The 22948-nt window shown below is 35.0% G+C and overlaps 1 protein-coding gene and 1 long non-coding RNA gene across 5 annotated transcripts; one reads left to right on the top strand and one right to left on the bottom strand.

Moving 5' to 3' along the window:
* Positions 1-1357: 1357 nt before the first annotated feature.
* LOC122313702 lies at positions 1358-9453 on the bottom strand. Of its 4 annotated transcripts, XR_006243471.1 has the most exons (6): positions 9279-9453; positions 7236-7311; positions 7099-7131; positions 6664-6858; positions 2364-2410; positions 1358-1371 (listed from the first exon to the last, which is right to left on the bottom strand). It is a non-coding gene; the product is annotated as an uncharacterized LOC122313702 (long non-coding RNA). The 4 variants fall into 4 exon arrangements; XR_006243470.1 differs by lacking the exon at positions 7236-7311 and having other exon boundaries at positions 9279-9449; XR_006243469.1 differs by lacking the exons at positions 7099-7131; positions 7236-7311 and having other exon boundaries at positions 6664-6861; positions 9279-9446.
* Positions 9454-9614: 161 nt separating this feature from the next.
* LOC122313701 (glutamine--tRNA ligase-like) lies at positions 9615-21321 on the top strand. Its single transcript, XM_043128886.1, has 23 exons — positions 9615-9936; positions 10323-10373; positions 10614-10685; positions 10827-10926; positions 11202-11297; positions 11848-11909; positions 12169-12270; positions 12598-12690; positions 13429-13581; positions 13670-13725; positions 15310-15400; positions 15486-15572; positions 16052-16249; positions 16334-16432; positions 18043-18174; positions 18272-18408; positions 18506-18605; positions 18681-18776; positions 19137-19237; positions 19321-19426; positions 19537-19626; positions 19743-19872; positions 20961-21321. Exons 1-23 carry the CDS (start codon positions 9799-9801, stop codon positions 21053-21055), a joined length of 2385 nt encoding a protein of 794 aa, XP_042984820.1. The 5' UTR covers positions 9615-9798; the 3' UTR covers positions 21056-21321.
* The last annotated feature ends 1627 nt before the right edge of the window (positions 21322-22948 follow it).

Below are 22948 nucleotides of genomic sequence, written 5' to 3' on the forward strand. Positions count from 1 at the left end.
GCACCCCGCCCCGCATGGTGCGGGGGTGGGGTTTTCCCATCCGTCCCCCGCCCCAGCATCCCGGGGGTGAGGTACCCTGCCCCGCTAGGTGGGGTGCGGAGCGAATACCTGCCCCGCCCCGCCTCATTTTTCTTTTAAAAAATTACTATTTTTTTTTTTTATATTTAAAAATTATTTCTAGATCCAAAAGTGGTTAAAAATATATTTTTAGATCCAAATTGTAAATTTAAATTTTGTAAATATGACTATAATTTAAAAATTATGTAATTTTTAAATTTGCTAGTGCATATTTTTTGTAAGTTGTAGTGTAGTAGTTTTAAACAATATAATTTTTAAATTTGTTAATGCATACTTTGTAAACAAATCTAACAAATTGTAATATATATATATTTATATATACACAATTTGTAAAATATAAAAATATATTTATATATATAAACATATATTTATGCTTTTAAATATATATAAATATTTATGCTTTTATATATATATATATATATAAATATTTATATTTTTATATATAATATATATATGTAGAGGGAGGGGCGGGGGAAATGCGGAGCGGGGTTGGGCCCTCCCCGCTCCCACTAGGAGGACTAGATGCGGGGCGGGGCGAACGCGGGCAAGGTAGCGGGGTGCGGAGCCCCGCTGCCCGCCCCTAATTTTCATTCCCCCCCTAAACCAAGCTTGGACTAGCTCTAAGAGGTCCAACAGTTAGAATGTCACCAGCCCACCAAGCGATAAAGGAGAAAGATGGCCCATAGCCTACTCAAGTAAACGGATCAACGTGGGAATATTGGACAATGTTCACTCTAACACAACCATGTTCAGATGATCTGCATGGAAGCCATGCCGCATTAAATAGACAGATACAAAGTGCAGGCAAGAAATCCCAGTGGGAGGCTCTATTCCTAACAAAGTGCCCAGATAGTGGTCGCACTTACCCACTTGTCGCAGGGGATATATGTGACACCCCCAAATTCCGTTTGGAATCAAACGGACATTTGAAGCGTCGAGACATGCAACACAAGGTTACCTGCCCCCATTCATGACATATAAGATGCAATGTTCCTAACATGCATCTAACATTATGCAATATTCGCAGCGGATAATTTTTTTCTTTAGCAATACTATGCACCAAATTGAAAATATCTCAAATGGTTAAAACATACTTCATACATAAAGACCCATTGAGTAGATCACAACACTAGTCCAAAATGGTTATGATCCAAAAAGTACTAAAGATGCAACTCCATTGTACAAGTAATAATTTACGTTAACTACTATATTAACATTGACGTCGCACCATCGCTTAGTCAACTGTGTCTAGTTGATCAGCTCTTGATTCTCCTTCAGGTCCTGTAACAAGATCTACCATTCGGGGGGAATGGTAGTTGGAACTACTAAAGTGAGATTTGATTACAAATCTCAGTAAGTTAGCAAAAAACTTTTACACAAGCTAATGATGCATGCATGACAGTAAAAGCATAAATGCATAATCAAATCATAAGTAATTAAAGTATAACTTGGCGTACAACATAGCATAATTGACATAACTTAAATTGAAACATGAACTGAACTTGACTTGACATGAACTTGACCTGAAACTTGACATAACATGAAAAATACATACTCCACAGTTGTTGTGGCCCCATGTATTCTACGTGTAAATACATACTCCACAGTTGTTGTGGCCCCATGTATTCTACACAAACTTGACTTAACATGAAAAATACATACTCCACAGTTGTTGTGACCCCATGTATTCTACGTGTAAATACATACTCCACAGTTGTTGTAGTCTCATGTATTCTACGGAAACTTATTCTTTAACTACTTAAATACATACTCCACAGTTGTTGTTGCCCCATGTATTCTACGTGTCACAATTGCTGTGTCTCACGTAGTGTATGCGTCACAATTGCTGTGATCCCATACATAAGTAATCAAGATGAAACGTGACTGGAATATGAAATGACTGAAGCCCTGACGTAACATAACGTGACTTGAATATAACTTGAAATACATGACTAACTTGAGATAGAAATATTTCGTAACATTGCATAACATATAATAGACAACATATTTAACATGACATACTTGCAACATTGAATATTACATGACTTGACATATATGTAATAGATGGCATACTTAGTATGACGTACTTGTAAGGTACAGTAATACATGACAGAATATACTATGTAACAGATAAAAATTGATGACAGAATAAATTCTGTATAATATACAATTACGTGATAACTTGGCATGGCATGACATGTATGATAACACACATACATACACTGTAGTTCCTTTACTTAGCACACATACACAGTAGACTGCTAGTAAGTTAAAAACTAACTTACCTCGATCTCCGCGTTTCTTATAAAACTTCAAGTGCGACCACGAGGAACTGTAATTAGTGATTCTAAAAGTTAGAACTAAATCATTAAATATTTGAAATATGGAAAATACTAACTTAAAGAGTAAAATTTTCATTTTACTCTCTACATGTGGGAAAATGACCGTTTTACCCATAACTTAAGGATTTTGCATACTAACTCTAAAAGTTTCCAAAATTTACATTCCTCATGTAAATTTTGTCCTAAACTTAAATATCAACTCAGAAAAATTTAAAACAAAATACAACTATGAAGAACACACTATGGCCGAAACATCCATAGGCTATTTCCCTTGATTTTTGTTGCAATTCCTACCAACTTCAAAACTCATGCTTAAACCAAAATTTTGCAACAAACATCTTCCAATCCTAAGTTCAAAACCATACTTAAAACATCCATTTAGAAAAAACTAATAATTAACACCAAAATTTTTTGTAAAAAGATCCAAGCACTTGAATCACAAGTTTTGACCTTAAATCAAAACATCTCCAAGAATTTCAAAAATCAAATCTTACTTCTAACATATTCATAATATCATCCTAACATCAACCATGCTTTAAATCATCAACTAAAGTCACCAAAATCACAAAATAACATTTGGAGTTTTTGGTTTTACACTTAGTCCAAAAACAGAAACTTTTTCCTCAACTAGTTTTGATAAATCTCTTGATCTATGACTTATAAATATATGATCTTCAAACCAAACCATCACATGGTTTAAAAATATGTCCTAAAATATATATAAGCTTCTAATTCAAGATCACATGGTTAGAAATTAATCAAAACATAAATTTAGCCAAGAATATCCACACTTTGGCTTATCTGAATATCTCTTTGCATAAAATTTCATATCTTTGAAACTAACATAAAATATCTTCAAAATAATAATATAACATGTATATAAGATGCTTAAGATCCTCCAATAAAATTATCAAAGTCATTGGAATAGGTTTAGACCACCAAAGAGTTAAACTTTCTCAAAACAGAAACTGTTTTTCCTCTTCCAGTTTCTAAATTTCTAAATTTAAGAAAATATTTCATCAAAACCTTTAATCATGCAAAAATCCTCAACAAATAATCATATACACATGTTAACAATACTCCATAAAAATTTCGGACCAATATCTATCCATTAGCTTGGTCAAAAACTCCAAACTATAACATATTCTCCAATTTATCTCTCATAATGACCTTTCTATAGTTTATACAATATTTGACTGATCAAATGATTTTCAAATGGGACAAATAAGATATCCACGTAAACTAAACTAAAAAATGAACAACTTATATAAAGGAGACTTTATGATAAAATATTTACAAAAGCTTCGAATTGGGTGTGCAAAAGACCTCCTAAAAGCTGTCCGAGAGAGAGTGTTTGATATTCTTTCAATGGAAAGTGTAAATGAAGATAATTTCGTGGGGAGAGGTGGCTGGAGATACTTATGGATGAGATATGGAAGAGATGAGGCTGTAGTTGAGAGTTGAGTGTAGTTTTCTCCTACCCAAAATATCTATAAAAGATTATCTCATAATATTCTATCCAACAGTATCTACAAAAAATCAACTTAAGATATTTTTATCTAATAATATCTATAAAAATCAACTCAAAATATTTTTACCCAATAATATTCATGAAAATTACCTCAAGATATTTCTTTTTATCCAATAATATCTACAGTTTTGAACAGACGTTTTGTCAAAAAATATGAAAAAAATGTTATTGCGCCATAAGACTTTAAATAACCCTCCGAGTCTAATGGCACAAACCATAATACATTTTAACACTTCTAACTATCTCCAATAATCAAAAACACACTTCTGATACCATAGTAAATAATAACACTAACTATGTAGTTAGACAAAAACCTATACAATTAATGGATTCATGAAAACTTATGGGGTTTTCACGAGGTTCCTAAAATTAATAGAAATTTCACAATTGAATTTCTAGCGGGCTGTTACAACATAACCCGAGAAAGCCACGTCATATTAAATATGATGGCATGATATCCAGTATAGTAGATAGACACCCCTGACACAAGAAACGGGGCCCCACCTCAATATGGAGTATAAAAGACTAACCCTAGGTTAGAAACACTCTCTCACAAACTCTTACATACAAGTTCACTCTAAACGCCTTGAGAACTTGATTTAGACATCCGAGGTGTTTTGCCACCCACCGAAACTTCATGTTTCTTGTGCTACAAGTTCATTGAGACTCTTGACTAGTGTGCGAAACATATCAGTAACAAGAGGGATACCCATACTTGACCTTAAATAATATATATGAATAGATAAAAGGATATGCGATTCAGATCCACCCCGAGTTTTGGGAGGAGTGGAAGCTGTCCCAATGAGGGGTGGATCCATAACCATCCTGTGGGAGATGGAGCTCTTCCGATAGAAGCAATTGATATCTACCTCCCTCGTGAAGGAGTAACGATAGAGTTGCAACATTTTTAATACTTAGAGAACAATTATATAAAAGTGAAGGACTCAAATTATGAGAATTTCAATCTTGTTAACGGGATGGCATGGTATGTTTAACATTAATCAAATATCAAATACAAGGATCAAATGAATGTTTAATCCTTTGAAGGCAATGGGGGGATTTACACGGGAATAGAAAACGGAGGAAAAATGGCGGGCATATTTATGGCTCGGCGTATGAATTTTAGTACATAAATTTGCCCTCCATTTTCTATTCCAATGTAAATTTGCCCATGTATATATGACGTCTCATATTCTACACATTGACAAAATATCAATGAAAGATACTGATAATATCTTTAAAAAAAAAAGAAAAGTATTGAAATATTTTAAGATGATGAAAAATATTATATTTTAAACCAAATTACTTCATTTAATGAATTTGTCAAATATTATAAGATCCAATTTAATTACAACTCCTTTAAAAAAAAAAAAATTTACTCACTACCTTTTACTTAAAAGGGCGTCAAATCGTATTTTCGAATCATGTCAATCATGAACATTTGATTATTTAGGTCAATCTGAACTTAACTCGTTCAGTTAAACATGTCAAATTTTTAAATTCTAACCCAACTTATTTAAATAATAGATCGTGTCGTGTCACTTAGTTTGACCCGTTTAATAATTAGTTAGAAATATATTAACACAACATGACTCATTTAAATTCGGTTGTTTCATGTAAATGAGTTGAATTGAAACACATAACTCATTTGACTTTATTAACATAATTTAACACAAAAATTACAATTTATATTTATTAATAACTACGATATCTTAAAAATATATATCAATATTTTTTAAATTTTAGCATATAATAAAATTAATATTATAAACCATACAATAACAAATGTAAGCGCAGTGGCGGAGCCAGGAATTTATTTGAGGAGGGGCCAAATAAAATTAGAACAATATATATAAAATATTTTTTATTCTATTTTTATATACTTTTTTTACGATGTATAATAATCTGATAGGAAGATTATAATAAAAATAAAATACGTTTAATACAACTTATGTATTAAAAAAATATTTGATATGTCAAGAACAATATATTATTGAAATAATAGAAAGACATTCATACAAATATATTAAACAAAAAAAATAAAGTGTCTAAAATTATAATTTGCGTTCTTTTAAACAAATAAAATCATCAAGTATTAAATTCAAATCAAAATTCTTAACTATTTCTTTTCAATATAGACAATGGAAATATGTTAGAAATACTAGTAATTATAGTTAGAATTTTTTTTTATTTATAATAAAAATTATATATTTTATTTTATATGAGATGTGTTTTATTTATTTTATTTTTATATCAGATTAAATTTTATAAATGGGCCAAAATAATTTTTAGAGGAGGGGCCAATACATAATAAATTAATATTATTTTATTAAATTAAAAAAATTAACATATATATATATTTTTCAAATTTGGAGGGGGGCCATAGCCCCCTCCTGCCCCAACGTGGCTCCGCCACTGTGTAAGCATAGATCTAAAATTATAATTTCAACAATAAAAATATAAGCATACTGAGAAATATCAATATTACAACTTAATAATAATAAAATTTTAATTTTGAAATAAATTCAAAACTGATCAAAACGGATTAATTTCTTATTAAGCAGGTTGATCTGTTATTGACTCGTTTATAAATCATGTATTAACGAATCAACTCATTTTAAATTAAATCCGTTAACATCAAATCTAAATTTACTAATTTTGTAATATATTTATATTAAATTAACAGATCATATTACGTATTATTATCCTTACCTCTCTTTTGAACTCTATATTAGGCCTGCAACCCGTGAAGCAAAGCCGATTTCTCTGCATGTCGGATCCGACCCGGTTACCCAAAGCGCGCCAACCCGACCCGTACCGTCCGTACATGCCGGGTTGTACGGACGGATAGGTTTTTTTTTTTTTTTTTCCCTGGTTCTGTTTTAACGAAATTCTGCAATTGTGCACCTGCTTTGGTTTGTTTTCCATACAAATAAATATAATTTCATTACTATGGAGTGAGCAAAACACTAGTACAAAACTATCAAGAGAAAAACTGCAAAATAAAAATCTTTTTCTATACAATTGCTGTTAAAACCATTAAAACCATTTCCATAATTTGTTGAGAAGGCAGGAACAAAATTTCTTTGCATCACATATAATTCAAAAACCTCCACTCATCCTTGGGTTTCCAAAGCTACTACTTACATTCTATTTTAATCCACCATTTTGCAAGTGAATCTACAAATCCAATATCAAAGGTTTAGAAACTAATATTAGGGAAAATCAAATCAGAATTTTTAATTCATGCAAATCATATAAATGAGTGAAAATGAAAATCATACCATTCATGCATACTATAAGCCTTGAGTTACTCCTCAATCTCATCATCATAAGCAAAGCTTGATTTTGGACCAAATTCTAAAAAAACACATGATGATTATTAAAATGATTATTTTGGATGCCCATTGCAAAGCCTATCTATATGCTGGCATCAACATCAGCGGCACCAATGGAGAAGGCCAAGTAAAAATACTTTCTGGTTTTGTTTTCGTTTTTAATGAGATTCTGCTGTTTTGGTCTAATCCAATCTATTGGCTTCCTTTGAATGTTATGTTTTGAGTTTAGGTTTCCAATATTGAGTTTAGATTGTTTCTGAGTCTCTCTTTGTGGGGATTATTTTTTCATTCTTATAATTTTGTTTGTGTATTAACTTTATTGGAGCATTGTATTTCCAGGGTGACTGGAATGGGGCTGGTGCTCACGCTAACTATAGGTATCATGTGAATGTGATATATTAGTAGGTATTTTTCTTAAACATTTTCCTGAGTATAGTATGGCTTGAAGGTAATTCCTCGTAGTTGTGCAAAATTCCCTTTGTAGTTTTGTACATAGCTATGGCATCTCCTCTTGTTTGGCTTCTGGCGAATTCAGCAGCAAGTCCATGAGACACTGATGGAGGGTACGAAGCCACCAATAAAAAGGCCATTGAAAAGCTAGGGTTGAGGCAAAAGGAACACATTGCAACTTATGAGGAAGGAAACGAGCACCGTCTCACTGGAAAGGACAAGACTGCAGACATCAACAACTTCATTTGGGTAAGGATTTCTAATCCATATGTATCTAATGGAACAATTAAAAGATGAGCAGGAGGAGGGGCTTACTATGTTTTGATTTGTGATTCATATACCTCTATTCAGAAAATTCTTCTGAAGTAACAAGAAAGTCATGAATAATGACTGAGAGAAGACAGAGGAGAGGAGAGAAACAAAAAGATTTTGAACACTGAGTGAGAAAAGACAGGAGAGGAGACAGTATGGAAAGGATTTCAGTGCCATGGAACCAGCTTCTAATAGATTTTAAAAAGCTGGTATCTTTTGGGGCAGTTTCCTTAATTTAATTCCATGCATTTTATCTGATTAATTGACAGGGAGTAGCAAGCAATGGAGCCACCATTAGAGTTGGTAGAGAGACAGAGAAAGTTGGCAAAGATTATTTTGAGGACAGAAGGTCAGGTTCTAACATGGATCCATATGTGGTCACCTCGATGATAGCTGAGTCCACCTTCCTCTGGCATCCATGAGAAGATTACTCAATCATTTCCCTGTGGTCTATCATTATAATTATCCCCATTTCTTCCATTGCTATCTTACATAGTTTCAGCATTTATTTAGCCGTGGCCCCCTGACTTTCAAGATTATGTTCATAAAGGCTAGGATTCTGGGAACAAAACATTAAAATGACTGAATTTTTTAGTTTTTGTTATTAAAAACAAACTGATAAATTGCACTTTTATCCAATTTTGGACCTTAAGATGAATGAAAAATAAGTGAAAATAGGTTGCTTGACATAATCCTGACCCTTGCAAAGTGTAAAGCGCATATCAATTAAAGGTTGAAGAAGATATTTTCCCATGCAAAATGAAGGTGGAAAGGGTAGATTTGTGTTTTGTAGTTTGTTCATCTGAGTATCTAAGAAAGAAAGAACATCAAAGTTAAAATTTGTAGTAAATGGGTTCCATCATACATACTGCCAAATGCAGGTGAACAAGTATATCCTTTCTTTTGATGAAATACTATTCTCTTTTACTCGTGTCTGCCAAACTAGAATATAGAAATATAGGCAATCATAAAACCAATCTTTTAAGATGCATGCTATAATTACTGCTTGAAATATTGGAAGAAACCCGATATATGATCAAATGGACGAAACATGCAACACTGATCAGAAAGGAAAATAAAACTAACAATCTTTCCAAAAAAAATAATCAGAAACGAAGCTCTACAAGCCCTGAGGATAATCTTTTAATTGCAAACAGAGAGAGGAAGGATCCAGGGCACAAAATCATCATTCAATTCGGGGGAAATGCGTTTAATAGAGGGACTTACTAGTTTGGACGGCGAAGACGAACGGCGAAGTCAAACGGCGAAGTCGACCGGCGAAGACGAACGGCGTGGTGCACTGGAGGCTAGGGTTTGTATAACCAGAGGAAGGGTTCAAACGAAGACAGCGGATCCATCGGCTTCGACCAATGTTAGCATATCTCAACCCGTAAGAGAGTTGGATCCGAATAACCCGACAAATGTCGGGTGGGCTCACTTCGGTTGCTGCGGACGGACCGGCCCAAGACATTTTTTGAAATTAATAAATTAATTTAAATAAATATCTCGAGTGAGTTGACGAAATAATTCGGCAGCCTATGGAATCCAATCCATAGAATCTCGTATCCGAAATGCCAACAATACCCCCTTCGCCCCCTGCCAGATTCTCTCTCTCTCTCTCTCTGTTTTTATGTTCGGGTTTAATTAGGGTTTTTCTCAATTTCTTAGCCGGCTCCCCCTTTCAGATAAAGACACCAATTTAGCAGTCCCAACTCCGAAGCCCTTAGGTCCGTTACTTTCGGGAGAAATGCCGGGGAAGGAGGACAGCTCCGACAAGGAGAAGCACTTGGAGCTGTTTCTGAAGATCGGATTGGACGAGCGAACTGCGCGAAACACTGTTGCCAACAACAAGGTTACGGCCAATCTGGTTTCTGTGATTCATGAGGTATTGGATTCTTCACTTCCCGTCCGACCAGACGCATTTGATTTGTTCATGTTTCCGTCTCCTTCTGTTTGGTTGCCGATAAAATTGAGGAATTGAAAACCAAATTACGACCGAAGCTTTCGACTTCTTTTGTTTTAATAGCTTAAAGAGAAAACTCAACTCAAATCTGCGACCATCGGACCATGGTTTTTGGAATTGGACTCATTTTTTAATTTTTTATAATTTCGCTGAGTTTCTTCTCGACCAAACAGAGCCTTCCCAGTTGCGTTTTCTTTTATTATTTTCTGTTCTGGAAGCTACCAGTTTACTTTATGCATATGCATGTCAAGTATCTATTTGATGATCTAGTTTCTATAATATTTATTTGTTTGTTTTGTGATTTCCAGGCTGATGTCACCGATGGATGCAATCGGACCGTCGGAAATCTCCTATACACGGTAGGATAAATGCTTGAAGCAATGATTTTCGCTCTGCATTTTTTGCTAAAAAATCAGTTTTAAACTTGATTAACTATGTTTCGTCTTTCAATTTCGTCGTTGAATTATCAACTGTTTCAATATATTATTTAAAGTTCTAAAATTGGACTATGATATTTTTCCCTTAAACCAACTTTCCGTCAGGTGTCAACACTGTTACTACCAATCTATGACTTATTGCCTTGTTCTCCTGTGTGACAGGTTGCTACAAAATATCCAGCAAACGCCCTTGTGCATCGCCCAACCTTGCTGGAATACATTGTTTCCTCGAAGGTTTGCAGCTAAATTGTCTTTAAAACATCAACCATGACGTTCAAATTCGATTATTCTAATGGTTGATATCGTCCAAAATTTGAATGGAATTAGAAAAGTTTCTGGATGTACTAATATTCTTACACGCTTCTTGTTTCACAGATTAAAACCACAGCCCAGTTAGACTCGGCGCTTTCATTTTTTGCATCTACTGCTTCGGATGATTTTAAGTTGAATGAATTTGAAGAAGCATGTGGTGTTGGTATGATGAAAGAGAACATCTTTTGCACATGTTTATAATGTTTAGGTTACCTCGTTCTTAATGTTTCTTGTATATCGAATCTGATGCATCAAGTCTAAACATGGAGTTAGTTTTTCTGCTCTCACCTGAGTCTCATTTGCTTTCATTTTTGTTTGCCCTAATTCAACTGTCAGCAGGTACTGTTATTTTTCTCATGTTGCGTGCTTGTATGTTTGTGAATTTTTCTTCCTTCTTCTATTTTTTGTCTTTCATAACTTCATTGTTTTTGCAACTAGGTGTTGAGGTTTCAGTAGAAGAAATTGAACAAACTGTTAGTGAGGTTTTTGAAGAGAATAAGAATGTGATTTTGGAGCAACGATATCGAACAAATGGTAAGTGATTTATTTTCAGGAAACTGTTAATAATTTATATATGTACTTTGATTTACTTATCAAAAAAAAAATTTATATATGTACTTTGATTTAAGTTTGTTAATATGGGGGCATATTCTTGTCCCTGGGCTATGCCTTTTGTGTATTTTAATAAAATCTTTTGATTACTTATCAAAAGAAAATATTCTTATCAACATGCTTAAAAAATATTACACTTGCTCTGGATCATTGCTTGAACAATCAGTTTGAATTTGTTATTGTACATGGGGCTACATTAGGGGTGTATCTGCCCGTATGATTGTGTGTGCATATGCATTACTGGTCAGCATTTCTTTGTTTGCATGTGCATTACTGGTGAGCCTTTTATGTTTGCCCTGCCCTTCAGTTCAGGCCACGCCATCCAATTCCCATCATCATGATGTCTTATACACTATATTGTGATATCGATGAGTATGCCTGCTATTCCTTGCAAGCATTTAACGTCCCCATTTATGCTATACCATTCCATTCTGTTCTGTACGTAACCTTCATGTCTTTTTTTGGTCTCTAGTGGGTGAATTATTAGGTCACATTCGGAAGAGGCGCCCATGGGCTGATCTGAAGATTGTCAAGGTATTTTTCATTTAAATATTTTGGGGTTTTTGTAAGATATGGTTGGAGTTTGATAGGCTATGAAGTTAACCTAATTTAAATTCTACTGATTTGCTCCTGTATATATATATATTTTTTTTATAAGTAAACGATAGTATTAATTGCTCCTGTATATATCCCATGTACTTGTAATCTGCCTATTCTCATTAATGAAGTTTCTTTTTTATGATAAAAAAAAATTCACTAAGACTATTTTGCTTGCCTTTTTTTCTCTTTGCAGCAATTCGTTGATAAAAAATTGTATGACCTACTTGGTGAAAGGACGGCAGCTGATGATGAAAAGACTTCCAAGAAGAAGAAGGATAAGCCTGATAAAATAGAGGTGAATGCATTTGCAGATTTCTTTTCCAATTTTCCTTGTCACTTTTATAATGTGACTGATAATTCTTTTTGATAAGTTTTTTTTTTGTTTTTTTTTATAAGTTTTTTTTTTTTGATAAGTAATATGATATTTCATTGATAAAAGGATAGGCATAGCCCAAGTACACTAGAGGTATACAAAAGCATACACCTTTTTAAGAACTTTTTTTTTTATCAGTAAAAAAAAGACACATTACTTTTTTGATAAGTAATGTGACTGGTTTTTTTTTTTTTTTTTTTTAATAAGTAATGTGACTGGTAGTTTTGTGCCTCCTTTATGCTTTTGTAGGTTAAATCCGTTGCTGTTGTTACTCCAGAACAGCCATCTGAAGAGGAGCTTAATCCATTTTTGATATTTCCTCAACCAGAGGAAAATTTCCAGGTACATGATTGTTTCTTCCTGTTTTAATCTCTTATGATTCCCTATTCACCGTTCATAATTACTGCACATAGTATATATCGCGTATACTCGGGCCTTTGACTATTTTATGCTCAATAAAATTTTGTTTATAGATAAAAAAATAATAATTACTTCACATAGCTTCTTTTTTGTACAACTTTTCAGTCACTTAACATCTATACGTGTTTAAAAAACTAATTTTTGTAGTGCTCCTCACAAAAGGAAAAACTGAGCTTTGTAGTTGCCCTGCTGCATAATATTGGCTGATTTCATCTGGTGTGATTATATGATTTGTGAATCACCAAGAAGAATAAGACAACAAATGAGAGAAAAGGTTGATTACATAGTGATTTATTAACTTCATTATATATCCATGTGAGAACAGCCTTTTGTAACCATTTTTAGTGACATCACTACTTAAAGGTTGATACTTGCAGAGATTGAAATTGGATTCTTATAATTTGTAATAAATTGGGATTTGATGCTGTTAGCTAACCTTCCATTGATTCATGATTCTCTAAACCATTCTTCAAATCTGGGATCAGGCTCATTCTTGTCTTGTCATGATTCAGGCTTATAAAGCTAAACAGTTGACAATTTCATGATTGTCTCTACTTGCTGTTTGTGCTCCTTGACTTTTGATATCCCTTTACACATCAGCACATCTGCAGCTCTGCAGAAGAATTTTGTAAGATGTTTCACAGTACTTCTGCCTTTCAGGTGCACACTGAAGTATTTTTCAGTGATGGTTCTGTCCTGAGGTGTTGTAATACAAAGGAACTGCTTGAAAAACACTTGAAAGCAACTGGAGGAAAAGTTTTAACCCGCTTTCCTCCTGAACCAAATGGGTATTTGCATATTGGTCATGCTAAGGTAAATAATGTTATTTTATATTTAAGGTGAATTAATCTTTTTCTAGACCATGGCTGTACCTTATTCTAGTTACTTAATGGTTACTCAGGCAATGTTTATTGACTTTGGACTAGCAAAAGAGAGAGGTGGAGGATGCTACCTTAGGTTAGAATTTCTCATCTCTACTTTGCTACTCCCTGTGCCCTGCAAAATAGTCCATTTGTCAAGAGCACACATCTTAAAGAAAAACATGCTTTTCACCTACTTGCTTCATACTTGTTTTCCAACTTCATCTTCATCATTATCGCTATTATTTATAATAGTGGAAGAGTAATTGGCATCACGGGTAATTTGCACAAAAAGTAGGCTATTTTAGGAAAATATGTAAATTATATCCTGCATTTTCAAGTCATGGACAAATTTTTTTGGACATAAAAAGAAAAAGGTAATGCACACTTTTATTATGGGATGGAGGAAGTTTAATCTAGTTGCTGTCACCGTGTTTCTTTCTTCTATTGGTAGAGTGTGTTATGAATATCTAATGTTCAGGTCGAGTCTGAGTGTGTTTTCAATCCAGTATCATGGATTGACTTTTCAAGTGCACAATCTGCTAGAGATATTTATAATTGTTATAGCATACTTATGAAGAAAATGTTTATAATTTATAGCTGTGAGAATAATCTTGGTTTGCAACATGTGTTTTGGATCTTGAAATTGCGTGGTATTGGCATTGATTGTCATATCCTGGCATGACCGTCTGAGTGCAGCGTAGTGATCACTTATAGACCAAGGTTTTGATTCCTCACTGGGTGCTTTCCTGGAATTCTTGATACATGGTTCTGACAGTTGGGTCATATATCTAAGGTTTACTCCCCAAGTGTGGGTATAGTTAGTACTATTTTCATCTGTCAAAGTGTATAAAACTTTTCCACCATTTCACATATTGAAGTTATTTTTTACACGTCAGCATTTATGAAAGCTGGTAGGTGTTGATACTTGTAATCTGGTTGGTTCTCCTTATGCGTGGTAGGATAGGAATGACAAGACATGATTTTGTAAGGTAGTCATGGTTGAAATACAGGCTCCTGCCCTGAAGGGTTTTCTCTGTGCATGTGCAGAGCATGATACTGACAGATGGCTGACAACATATGCTGTGAAACTAAAAGAACTTCTATTTATTCCCTTAATGAACTAAAATATTGGTGTTCATTCCTTGATAATATTCTAGAAGATTACTTTTGGGCTTATTAACCCCTAGGAGTTGGCTCAAGTGGTAAAGGCCTTGGGTTTGGGGGTATGCTCCCCCAAGTCTAAGGTCCAAATCCCTTGAGTGCAAACAATCTCTAGGGGCTATCGGACTAGGGGATTTTTCCTTTGAATTATCCAAGATGCACTTGCGGAAAACTCCTTGCCGAGGGCTTGTGCACCCTTGGGATTAGTCGGGACACTGTTCTTGGCCCGGTACCAATAAAAAAAAAAAATTGGGCTTATTGTTTATTACAAAATATTGTAGGTTATCCTTTTTCTTTTTCCTGGTGCTTTTTATCTGCTGAAAATAGATATATATATCCCATACGTCTCTAATGTGCCTACCTAGTTAGGGCGTTAGAGTTGTAATACTGGCTTTGCCATTGATCAATACAATTTGTTTATTTATAAAAAAAAAAAAAATAGATATATATATATATATATATAAAAGTTTCCTGCAGCCCAAGTTTTGCTTGATCCCTGATTTTTTGTAATTATTAGGTATGATGACACAAATCCTCAAGCTGAAAAGAAAGAGTATATTGATCATATAGAAGAAATTGTCCAGTGGATGGGCTGGGAGCCCTTAAAGGTATTGCAGTTGCTCTACATTGATGGAAAATCCTTTGATCTTCTGCCCTTACTTTCTGCAACATGCTGACATTAAAGTTTTGCAGATCACTTACACCAGTGATTACTTCCAAGATTTGTATGATTTAGCTGTGGAGCTCATACGCTGTGGTCATGCATACGTTGATCATCAGGTTGCTGCTTGATAATTGTAGAAAATATTTACTTATCAAAAAAATAATTGTAGAAAATATTAATCATCTGTTAAAAAAATATCTTATTTAAGTATTTTGTTTGCTGTGAATTAGCTATGTCTCAAGGGTGTGGTTTAGTGCTGCTTGTTGTTTCCATTTAACTTATCCAACCCCACTATTGGTTTTATGGCAATGTAGATAGCATGACTTGATGTTAGCGAGTTATGAAGTTATGTATGTTAACATGGGTCTTGACTATGATCCTTTTGTGTCATTCTCGTATATTTATTCTTGCTTTGGTGGATGAATGGTTGTAGCTGTGGCTGCTGTTGAGTTCTTTTGTTCATGTTTTCCTTAATGGAATTTGATTAGCAAAAGAAGAACAAAAATAGAATCAGACCTTGGCCCTTCTATGTTGCTTCATGTGATTACTTTGTTAACCAATGTTGATAAAGTTATTTTGTAAATATTGGTGTTAGACCCCTGATGAGATAAAGGAGTACAGGGAGAAAAAGATGAACAGTCCTTGGAGGGACAGACCGGTTGCAGAATCATTGAAACTTTTTGATGATATGAGAAAAGGACTTATTGAAGAAGGGAAAGCAACACTGAGGATGAAGCAAGACATGCAGAGTGATAATTATAATATGTATGATCTTATTGCTTATCGTATCAAGGCAAGTGACCACACTTAAACTTCTTTGGTTACTCAAACTCATGGCAATGGCCCCATTCAATGCTGCAAATTTCTTTTTCTTCAGTTTAGTCCTCATCCACATGCTGGAGATAAGTGGTGCATCTATCCCAGTTATGATTATGCTCACTGCATTGTGGATTCTCTTGAGAATATTACACACTCGGTATGTTTTCAGCCTTAAAGTATTACTTCCTGATTATTTTTCGAACAAATTCAATATTTCATCGTAGGGGAGATTGTGTATGAAATGATGGATTACCTTACAAATAAGTTCAATTTTTGTATTGGTTATCAAATAATGGATGCATGGGTTGGTATTTTTTTAACTATTTCTTGTGATAGCCACCAGTTTTTGTAGCTTCAATAATTGTACTTGGATTGCTTATCACTTGATGGATGCCAAAGGATTGAAAGATTTTTAGACAAGTCTTTCCATGTGGCAATTATATAATTTTATGTTCCTTTGGTGTTGCCTGATTATAATTAAAGGAAAAAGAATTGCCAAATTAGTTCTCGCTTTTCACTTATAAAAAAAGATTATTTCTCGGTTTTCACAGAGTTCTAGATTTAACTCAACTTAATCTTTGTTTTTTGCTTCTTCTTTTTTCCCAGAATTTTGGGTCAATCACCTATTGTGGTTTGGCCAGGTTGAGATTCAGCACTTGTCCTTTTTTTTTTTCTTTTTTCTTTTTTTTAAATAACCTCATGCCATGACAACCTTTGAATCAGCTCCCTCCATTACAACTTTTGTTCACCCTGGTTAACGGAAAAGCATGACTGCCGCTTATTATTTTCTTTTAAAAAAATTTTGAAAACATAATTTATTTATTTTATTTTATAAAATTACAAAACAGAAAAAACGGGTGGGGAGACTAGACCACCAATCTGACCTAGCTCTAGCCACCACGTGGGTGGCCAAATCTGGGCCGAGGTGGTGGCCTTTTTCTCAGTATTCCTATAGTGGTCTGACCTCTGCCACCGGATGGGTGGCCAAATCTGGCCAACCATGGTAGCCTAAGCTTGGCCACCACTTGATAGTCAGGTAGGGAGGGGTCCTCTTCCCCCTTTTTTCTAATTTTTAAAGATAAATGTAGTTGTTGCTGTCCCATAGCCTTGATGAATGTCATGCAACTGCTCTATGTGATGGAGGTTGTCTTGTTACTTCATGTGTTGGTAAGATGGGTTTGGCTATGTGATGTTGTGTTGGCTTTCTACCCGTGCTTTATCATCAATATTATTTTCAGATCAACACCCACTTATCAAAAAAAAAAAAAAACAAATCAGATCAACACCCTCACTGATTGACCTTCCAGTCCTAATGGTCAGACAATTTTCTGGAAACTTGCACCTTCAGTGGCTTCTAGTAGCAGTTTGTGTTTGAAAATTTGGCCCGTGGTTGCTTTGAATAAGACATTTTATGAACATCTCTGAGCTCTTATTTATTGTGATGTACTAGTCTCTTCATAAGAAAAGGGCTTATTGGCTTCTTGGAAGTGTCAAAACTCTTTTTGGCTCGTATCCATTGCCTATTTTGATTCACTCTTTTTTATGCAATAAGTGTTCTGCACCATCTGATTTTAATCCCTGGCAATCAGTGGCATAAATATTTTTTAAGATATTTTTGTATTTGATCAACTCTGTAGTTTTGAGTTTGTGACTTAGATAGAATTTTATTTTGATTTCTTGTTAGGGATAATTTCTGATTTTAGTTGAACTGTTATTTATTATGTGAGGTGATCTACTCTTCTTGTCAACTTTTGATGCTTTATGCAGCTTTGTACGCTTGAATTTGAGACACGCCGTGCTTCATACTATTGGTTATTACATGCACTGGGCCTTTACCAACCATATGTATGGGAATATTCACGACTTAATGTTACTAACACGGTGATGTCTAAGCGCAAGGTCAGTGAGAACATATTCTATTGAAAGCTTAAAGATACGTTATCTTATCCTGCTTGATGAGTTCCGCATAACTGTTGACTATGGTATACTGTTGCAGCTAAATCGGTTGGTAACAGATAAGTGGGTTGATGGTTGGGATGACCCTCGCCTTATGACACTAGCCGGTTTGCGTCGTAGGGGTGTGACTTCAACTTCAATCAATGCTTTTGTTCGAGGAGTTGGGATCACTAGAAGGTTTGATATATGTGTTTTGGGCTTGCATTGGAAAAATGGAAATGTGCCGGACCTATGACTACTTGTTAACATAAGTATGCCTTTTCTTTTGCTACAGTGATAATAGTACAATAAATTTGGATCGCCTTGAGTATCACATAAGAGAAGAACTAAACAAAACAGCGCCTCGTGCAATGGTCGTGCTACATCCGCTGAAGGTCTGCTTCTTGTTATGCACTCTTTATAGAACATGTTTTCATTCCCAGTACAACTGATTCTTTCTGTGTTTGAAGGTTGTCATCACAAACCTAGAAGCTGGCTCAATAATAGATCTTGATGCAAAGAAATGGCCTGAAGCACAATCAGATGATGCATCCGCTTTTTACAAGGTGACATTGGATTCTATTATGACTTTATTTATAGTAGTTTCTAGAGAGCAGTACTGCCTCTTTATAAAATTTGAACAATCAGGAAGGAGCTTAACTTTATGTGTTGTTAATTTGTTTTGGCATGAGAGTATATGCTTCATTGTGATTGGTGCCATATCAATCTTAATACAATACTTTATGCTCTGGGTCTTCTAACACCGTCAACGTATTTGAATTATGAGAACAACTTTGCTCCCTTCACAAATGTATCATATATTCTATTTCAGTTGCTCAGTTCATCTTAATTAAAAACCATATTTTGCTCTGAGCGTTTAATTTATAATCTGTTTCTGGTTGTGCTTTTTACTGCTTCTGCCATAGGTCCCATTTTGCAATATTGTGTACATTGAACATTCCGATTTCCGTATGAAAGATTCCAAGGATTACTATGGGCTTGCTCCTGGTAAATCTGTCCTGCTCAGGTATGTGTATATATTGGAAGTTTCTAAGTCTCTTAGATTGAGCAGGTCTGGGCTTTATGCTGAGAATACTTATTGTTGGGCAGATATGCATTTCCCATAAAGTGCACTGATGTTATCCTAGCTGATGATAAAGAAACTGTTCTTGAGATCCGGGCAGAGTATGACCCTTCCAAGAAGACAAAGCCAAAGGTTCACTGTCCTGAATTTCTTTGAGCACTGCAAAATTAAAATTGGCACTTGGTAGTAAATATTTTCCTCATTTTATTACCTACATTTTCGGTCCATTTATTGTAATGCAGGGTGTTCTTCATTGGGTGGCCGAACCTTCCCCCGGGGTTGATCCACTCAGGGTGGAAGTCAGATTGTTTGACAAGTTGTTCCGTTCAGAGGTTGGAAAACATCTACTATGGCTGTTTTATTCCTGTGTGCGTGTGCACATGCATGTGCTTGCTTTATTTTTTGAAGATATAATGTATTCTTACTTGTGTTCTAATGATTGAATCAGAATCCAGCGGAACTTGATGATTGGCTGGCTGATCTGAACCCTCAGTCCAAAGTGTTGATTCCCAGTGCATATGCTGTACCCTTCGTGCAGAATGCTGCAATTGGGGACAGATTTCAGTTTGAAAGGCTTGGTAGACTCCACAACCCTTCCATTATATTTATATGTGGCCTAATTGTGAAGTTTAAACTAGGGTGCTCTTTTCATAGGATCCATATGTGCATCTGGTTCTAACCTAATACAACGGGGTAAAAATGTGATACCCCATATGATAAGAATGATAGTAGGTGGGGAATGGGATCCCATATTGTTTGGGAATAAGAAGTTTTTGCTCTTTATAAGGTTCCAATGGGGCTCCAATTGTATCATTGACTAGTCTTTTTGGAGTATAGGCCATGTGGTTTGGGCCTTCTATTGGGGCATTACAAAAAATGCCTGATCATTCATACCAAATGGGCATGAAAGGTCGATTTGGATTTCAATGTCAGGGCTTGTGAGTATACATTGATAAAATGGATCCAAATTTTATAGCCCCTGGAGAAATCCAACCACTTTACCTACAGCATGCCACAACCCTTTCTTCTATTTCTATTGGAAACAGAAGGTTTTGAGTTCCTTTGACTGGTTATTCCTTTCCGTTCATATATCTTTTTTCAATATCAGTCCTCTATATTGCCAATCGGGTCAGGTTTAATCGTGCCAATGCAATTTCACGAACTCCCTCTCAAGTCTCCTTTTTTCATCTCTGATTAGTTGATTATTTAAACAAGTGCCAATCCCATTTTTTATTTGCACAAAAACTCAAGGATGGTTACTTCAAAGTGCCAAACAACAGAGTTTGGTTTTGGAAAACATCGTCATGGATTGTGGTTATCATTTCACCAAGTTGGCATTTTTTCATTCATTAAATTGTTTAAAGAACCCAGATCAATGAAGTGCTAGCCTGCTGCAGCCATTTCACTGCCTTTTTAGTTTTTGTATCATTTTGAAAGTTTCCTGCAGTTCACGTAGCGCCATTTTTCAACGGGTTTATTGTTGCTAGGGTGGGTTGGTCTTAGGATGGCAGATTATATCTCCCCATTGGGGTTTATGCATATTATTGACTTACACCACTTATGTGTGTATCCATGACATGTAGTTTTTCTGTCAATTGTCTTCTCTATTTTTTGAATTTGCCATACCACCCTCTCAGCACGTCGTGTTTTCTACTTGCAATTCCAGGTTACTTTGTGGTTGATAGAGACTCCACTCCTGAAAAGCTTGTCTTCAATAGAACAGTCACGCTAAGAGATAGCTATGGCAAGGGTGGGAAGTGAGTTTCTGACCATGGAAACTGCAAGTAAAATGAAACTTGGCAAGCTGGAGCTACGAACTAGCGAGTATTTTGTGTAGGTCATGATAGTTTTTTTTTTTTTTTTTTTTTTTAAAGAATAACACTAATTATTCATTACAATCTACAAATACCTACACTACTTTTTTACGGTCACTACAACTACATCATAAACTCGAGTATGCTCGACTTTATTTCATGTGTTTTAATATGGGGACAATCTATTCAAATCTGTTAGGTTTCTTTTCTTAAGGCATTTGTTGGGAAGCTATTCTCGAATTTACGACGCACGTACTGTTCATCCGGGCCGGATTTTTAAAAAATTAAAAAAAGTTTCTTTGGGACCAGAATACTGATATCCCATAGTCTTCGAACGGAAAAGTGATGGAATCCGTGCCTAGGGTTCTTCAAGGATTGTTGTGTTTCGGAATGGAATTCTGGATAGTTTGTCTCCTGCTAATCTTGACCATAGTGTGGTGCATCGAAGTGCACTTGACAAGTTGATCTTACAATGTTTATCTACCCTCCAAGTGGAAAAGTAAGAAACAAACAATCCTTAATTTACTCCCATTTGAGCCTTTACAGTTCTGGTGCTGGCATTAGAAAATTCATCTTGAATTTCAGTGCCTCTCACATCAATGGACCTACCCTCCCCGTAAAAAAAGGGTTCACTTTTTCATCAATAAATTCATAATTTCATTCTCTTAGACTTCCAATCATGAGGAGTTAAGTCATGTTTGTCCACTATCTTTCAAGTCATATTAACACTATTAGGTTGGCATTCATATAATATAAATATTAAATTTTGTATAAATCATTTCTCTAAACGAGTAATTTCGCTTCAAGTCAATATGGTTGATATCATGATTCATGTCTTTCACATTATTAACATTGCAAAAAATAAATTTAAATAAAATTTTCTGGTAAATCAAATCTCATCACGACAACGATGTGGATTATGTGTCCTCTATATCAATATGCATGCACATACACACATTGAACTTGATTGTAGTATACATCAGCGAGCCTCGCATTCTATAAATCTTTGACTTGGGATGCTTCATGGCTCAGGGTGGGTGCTGGAAGTTATGGGGTAGGATGGCCAACAAGGGAGGCCTAGGACTCTTCTCGAGTAAGATTAAGAAAAGTAAAAAGCCTATATGGGAGTTTAGTCTCTTCACGCTTATATGTGACACTGAAAGGTTGATTTGATGGAAATGTGAAAGGATGGGCATCTAATCTTTTGAGTGCCTAATCCATCTCGCTTTCAAAGTTTCGATTCTGACGTAAACTTGGTACAATTTGGCACCTGTGGAGGTGCCACCGTGCCAGTTTCTACAATGCAAAAGCTCTCTGATCTGACAACCGAGGGGTTCCTAAGAAAAATATCATGAACATCTTATAATGTTAGGGTACCCTTCACTTTCTGCTCAATGCTACTTTTATTACTTTTTGCCGTTGCACATAGGCAATACAACTGAGACAATTAGGTCAGCTATTTCCTTACTCTCCGGGCTTAGGGGAGTGAGCCAGACTTCGATTAACACCTTGCATGTCATTCGTTTAGAGTTTGAAATTTCACTCCTATCATAATCTCTTGCGATCATCCTAGGATCCAAACTAATATGATGTGGAAGTGTAAAGACCATTCTTCCATGCTTTTATTAAGAAAGTCTTACTTATGGCGGAGGGGTATCATGGTAATAAATCGAGTCATTTTTCCATTTACAAACATTGCCGAAAAGTCTGAAAACCAAGATGTTGAAGAAACCATCAAAGTAACTCAAATCTCTGTGTATTTGATTATCAACAGAGATTTGAGTTACTTGATGGTTTCTTCAACATCTTGTTTTCAGACTTTTCGGCAATGTTTGTAAAT

Source organism: Carya illinoinensis, chromosome 6 (genome assembly GCF_018687715.1).
Source record: "Carya illinoinensis cultivar Pawnee chromosome 6, C.illinoinensisPawnee_v1, whole genome shotgun sequence".
Classification (NCBI taxonomy): domain Eukaryota; kingdom Viridiplantae; phylum Streptophyta; class Magnoliopsida; order Fagales; family Juglandaceae; genus Carya; species Carya illinoinensis.

Excerpts from the sequence above, each read along its gene's own strand:
- LOC122313701 (XM_043128886.1), top strand. The coding sequence starts at position 9,799 with ATGCCGGGGAAGGAGGACAGCTCCGACAAGGAGAAGCACTTGGAGCTG. Across the intron at positions 11,298-11,847 it reads GCAACGATATCGAACAAATG|TGGGTGAATTATTAGGTCAC; the intron begins GTAAGTGATTTA and ends TTTGGTCTCTAG. Across the intron at positions 11,910-12,168 it reads CTGATCTGAAGATTGTCAAG|CAATTCGTTGATAAAAAATT; the intron begins GTATTTTTCATT and ends TTCTCTTTGCAG.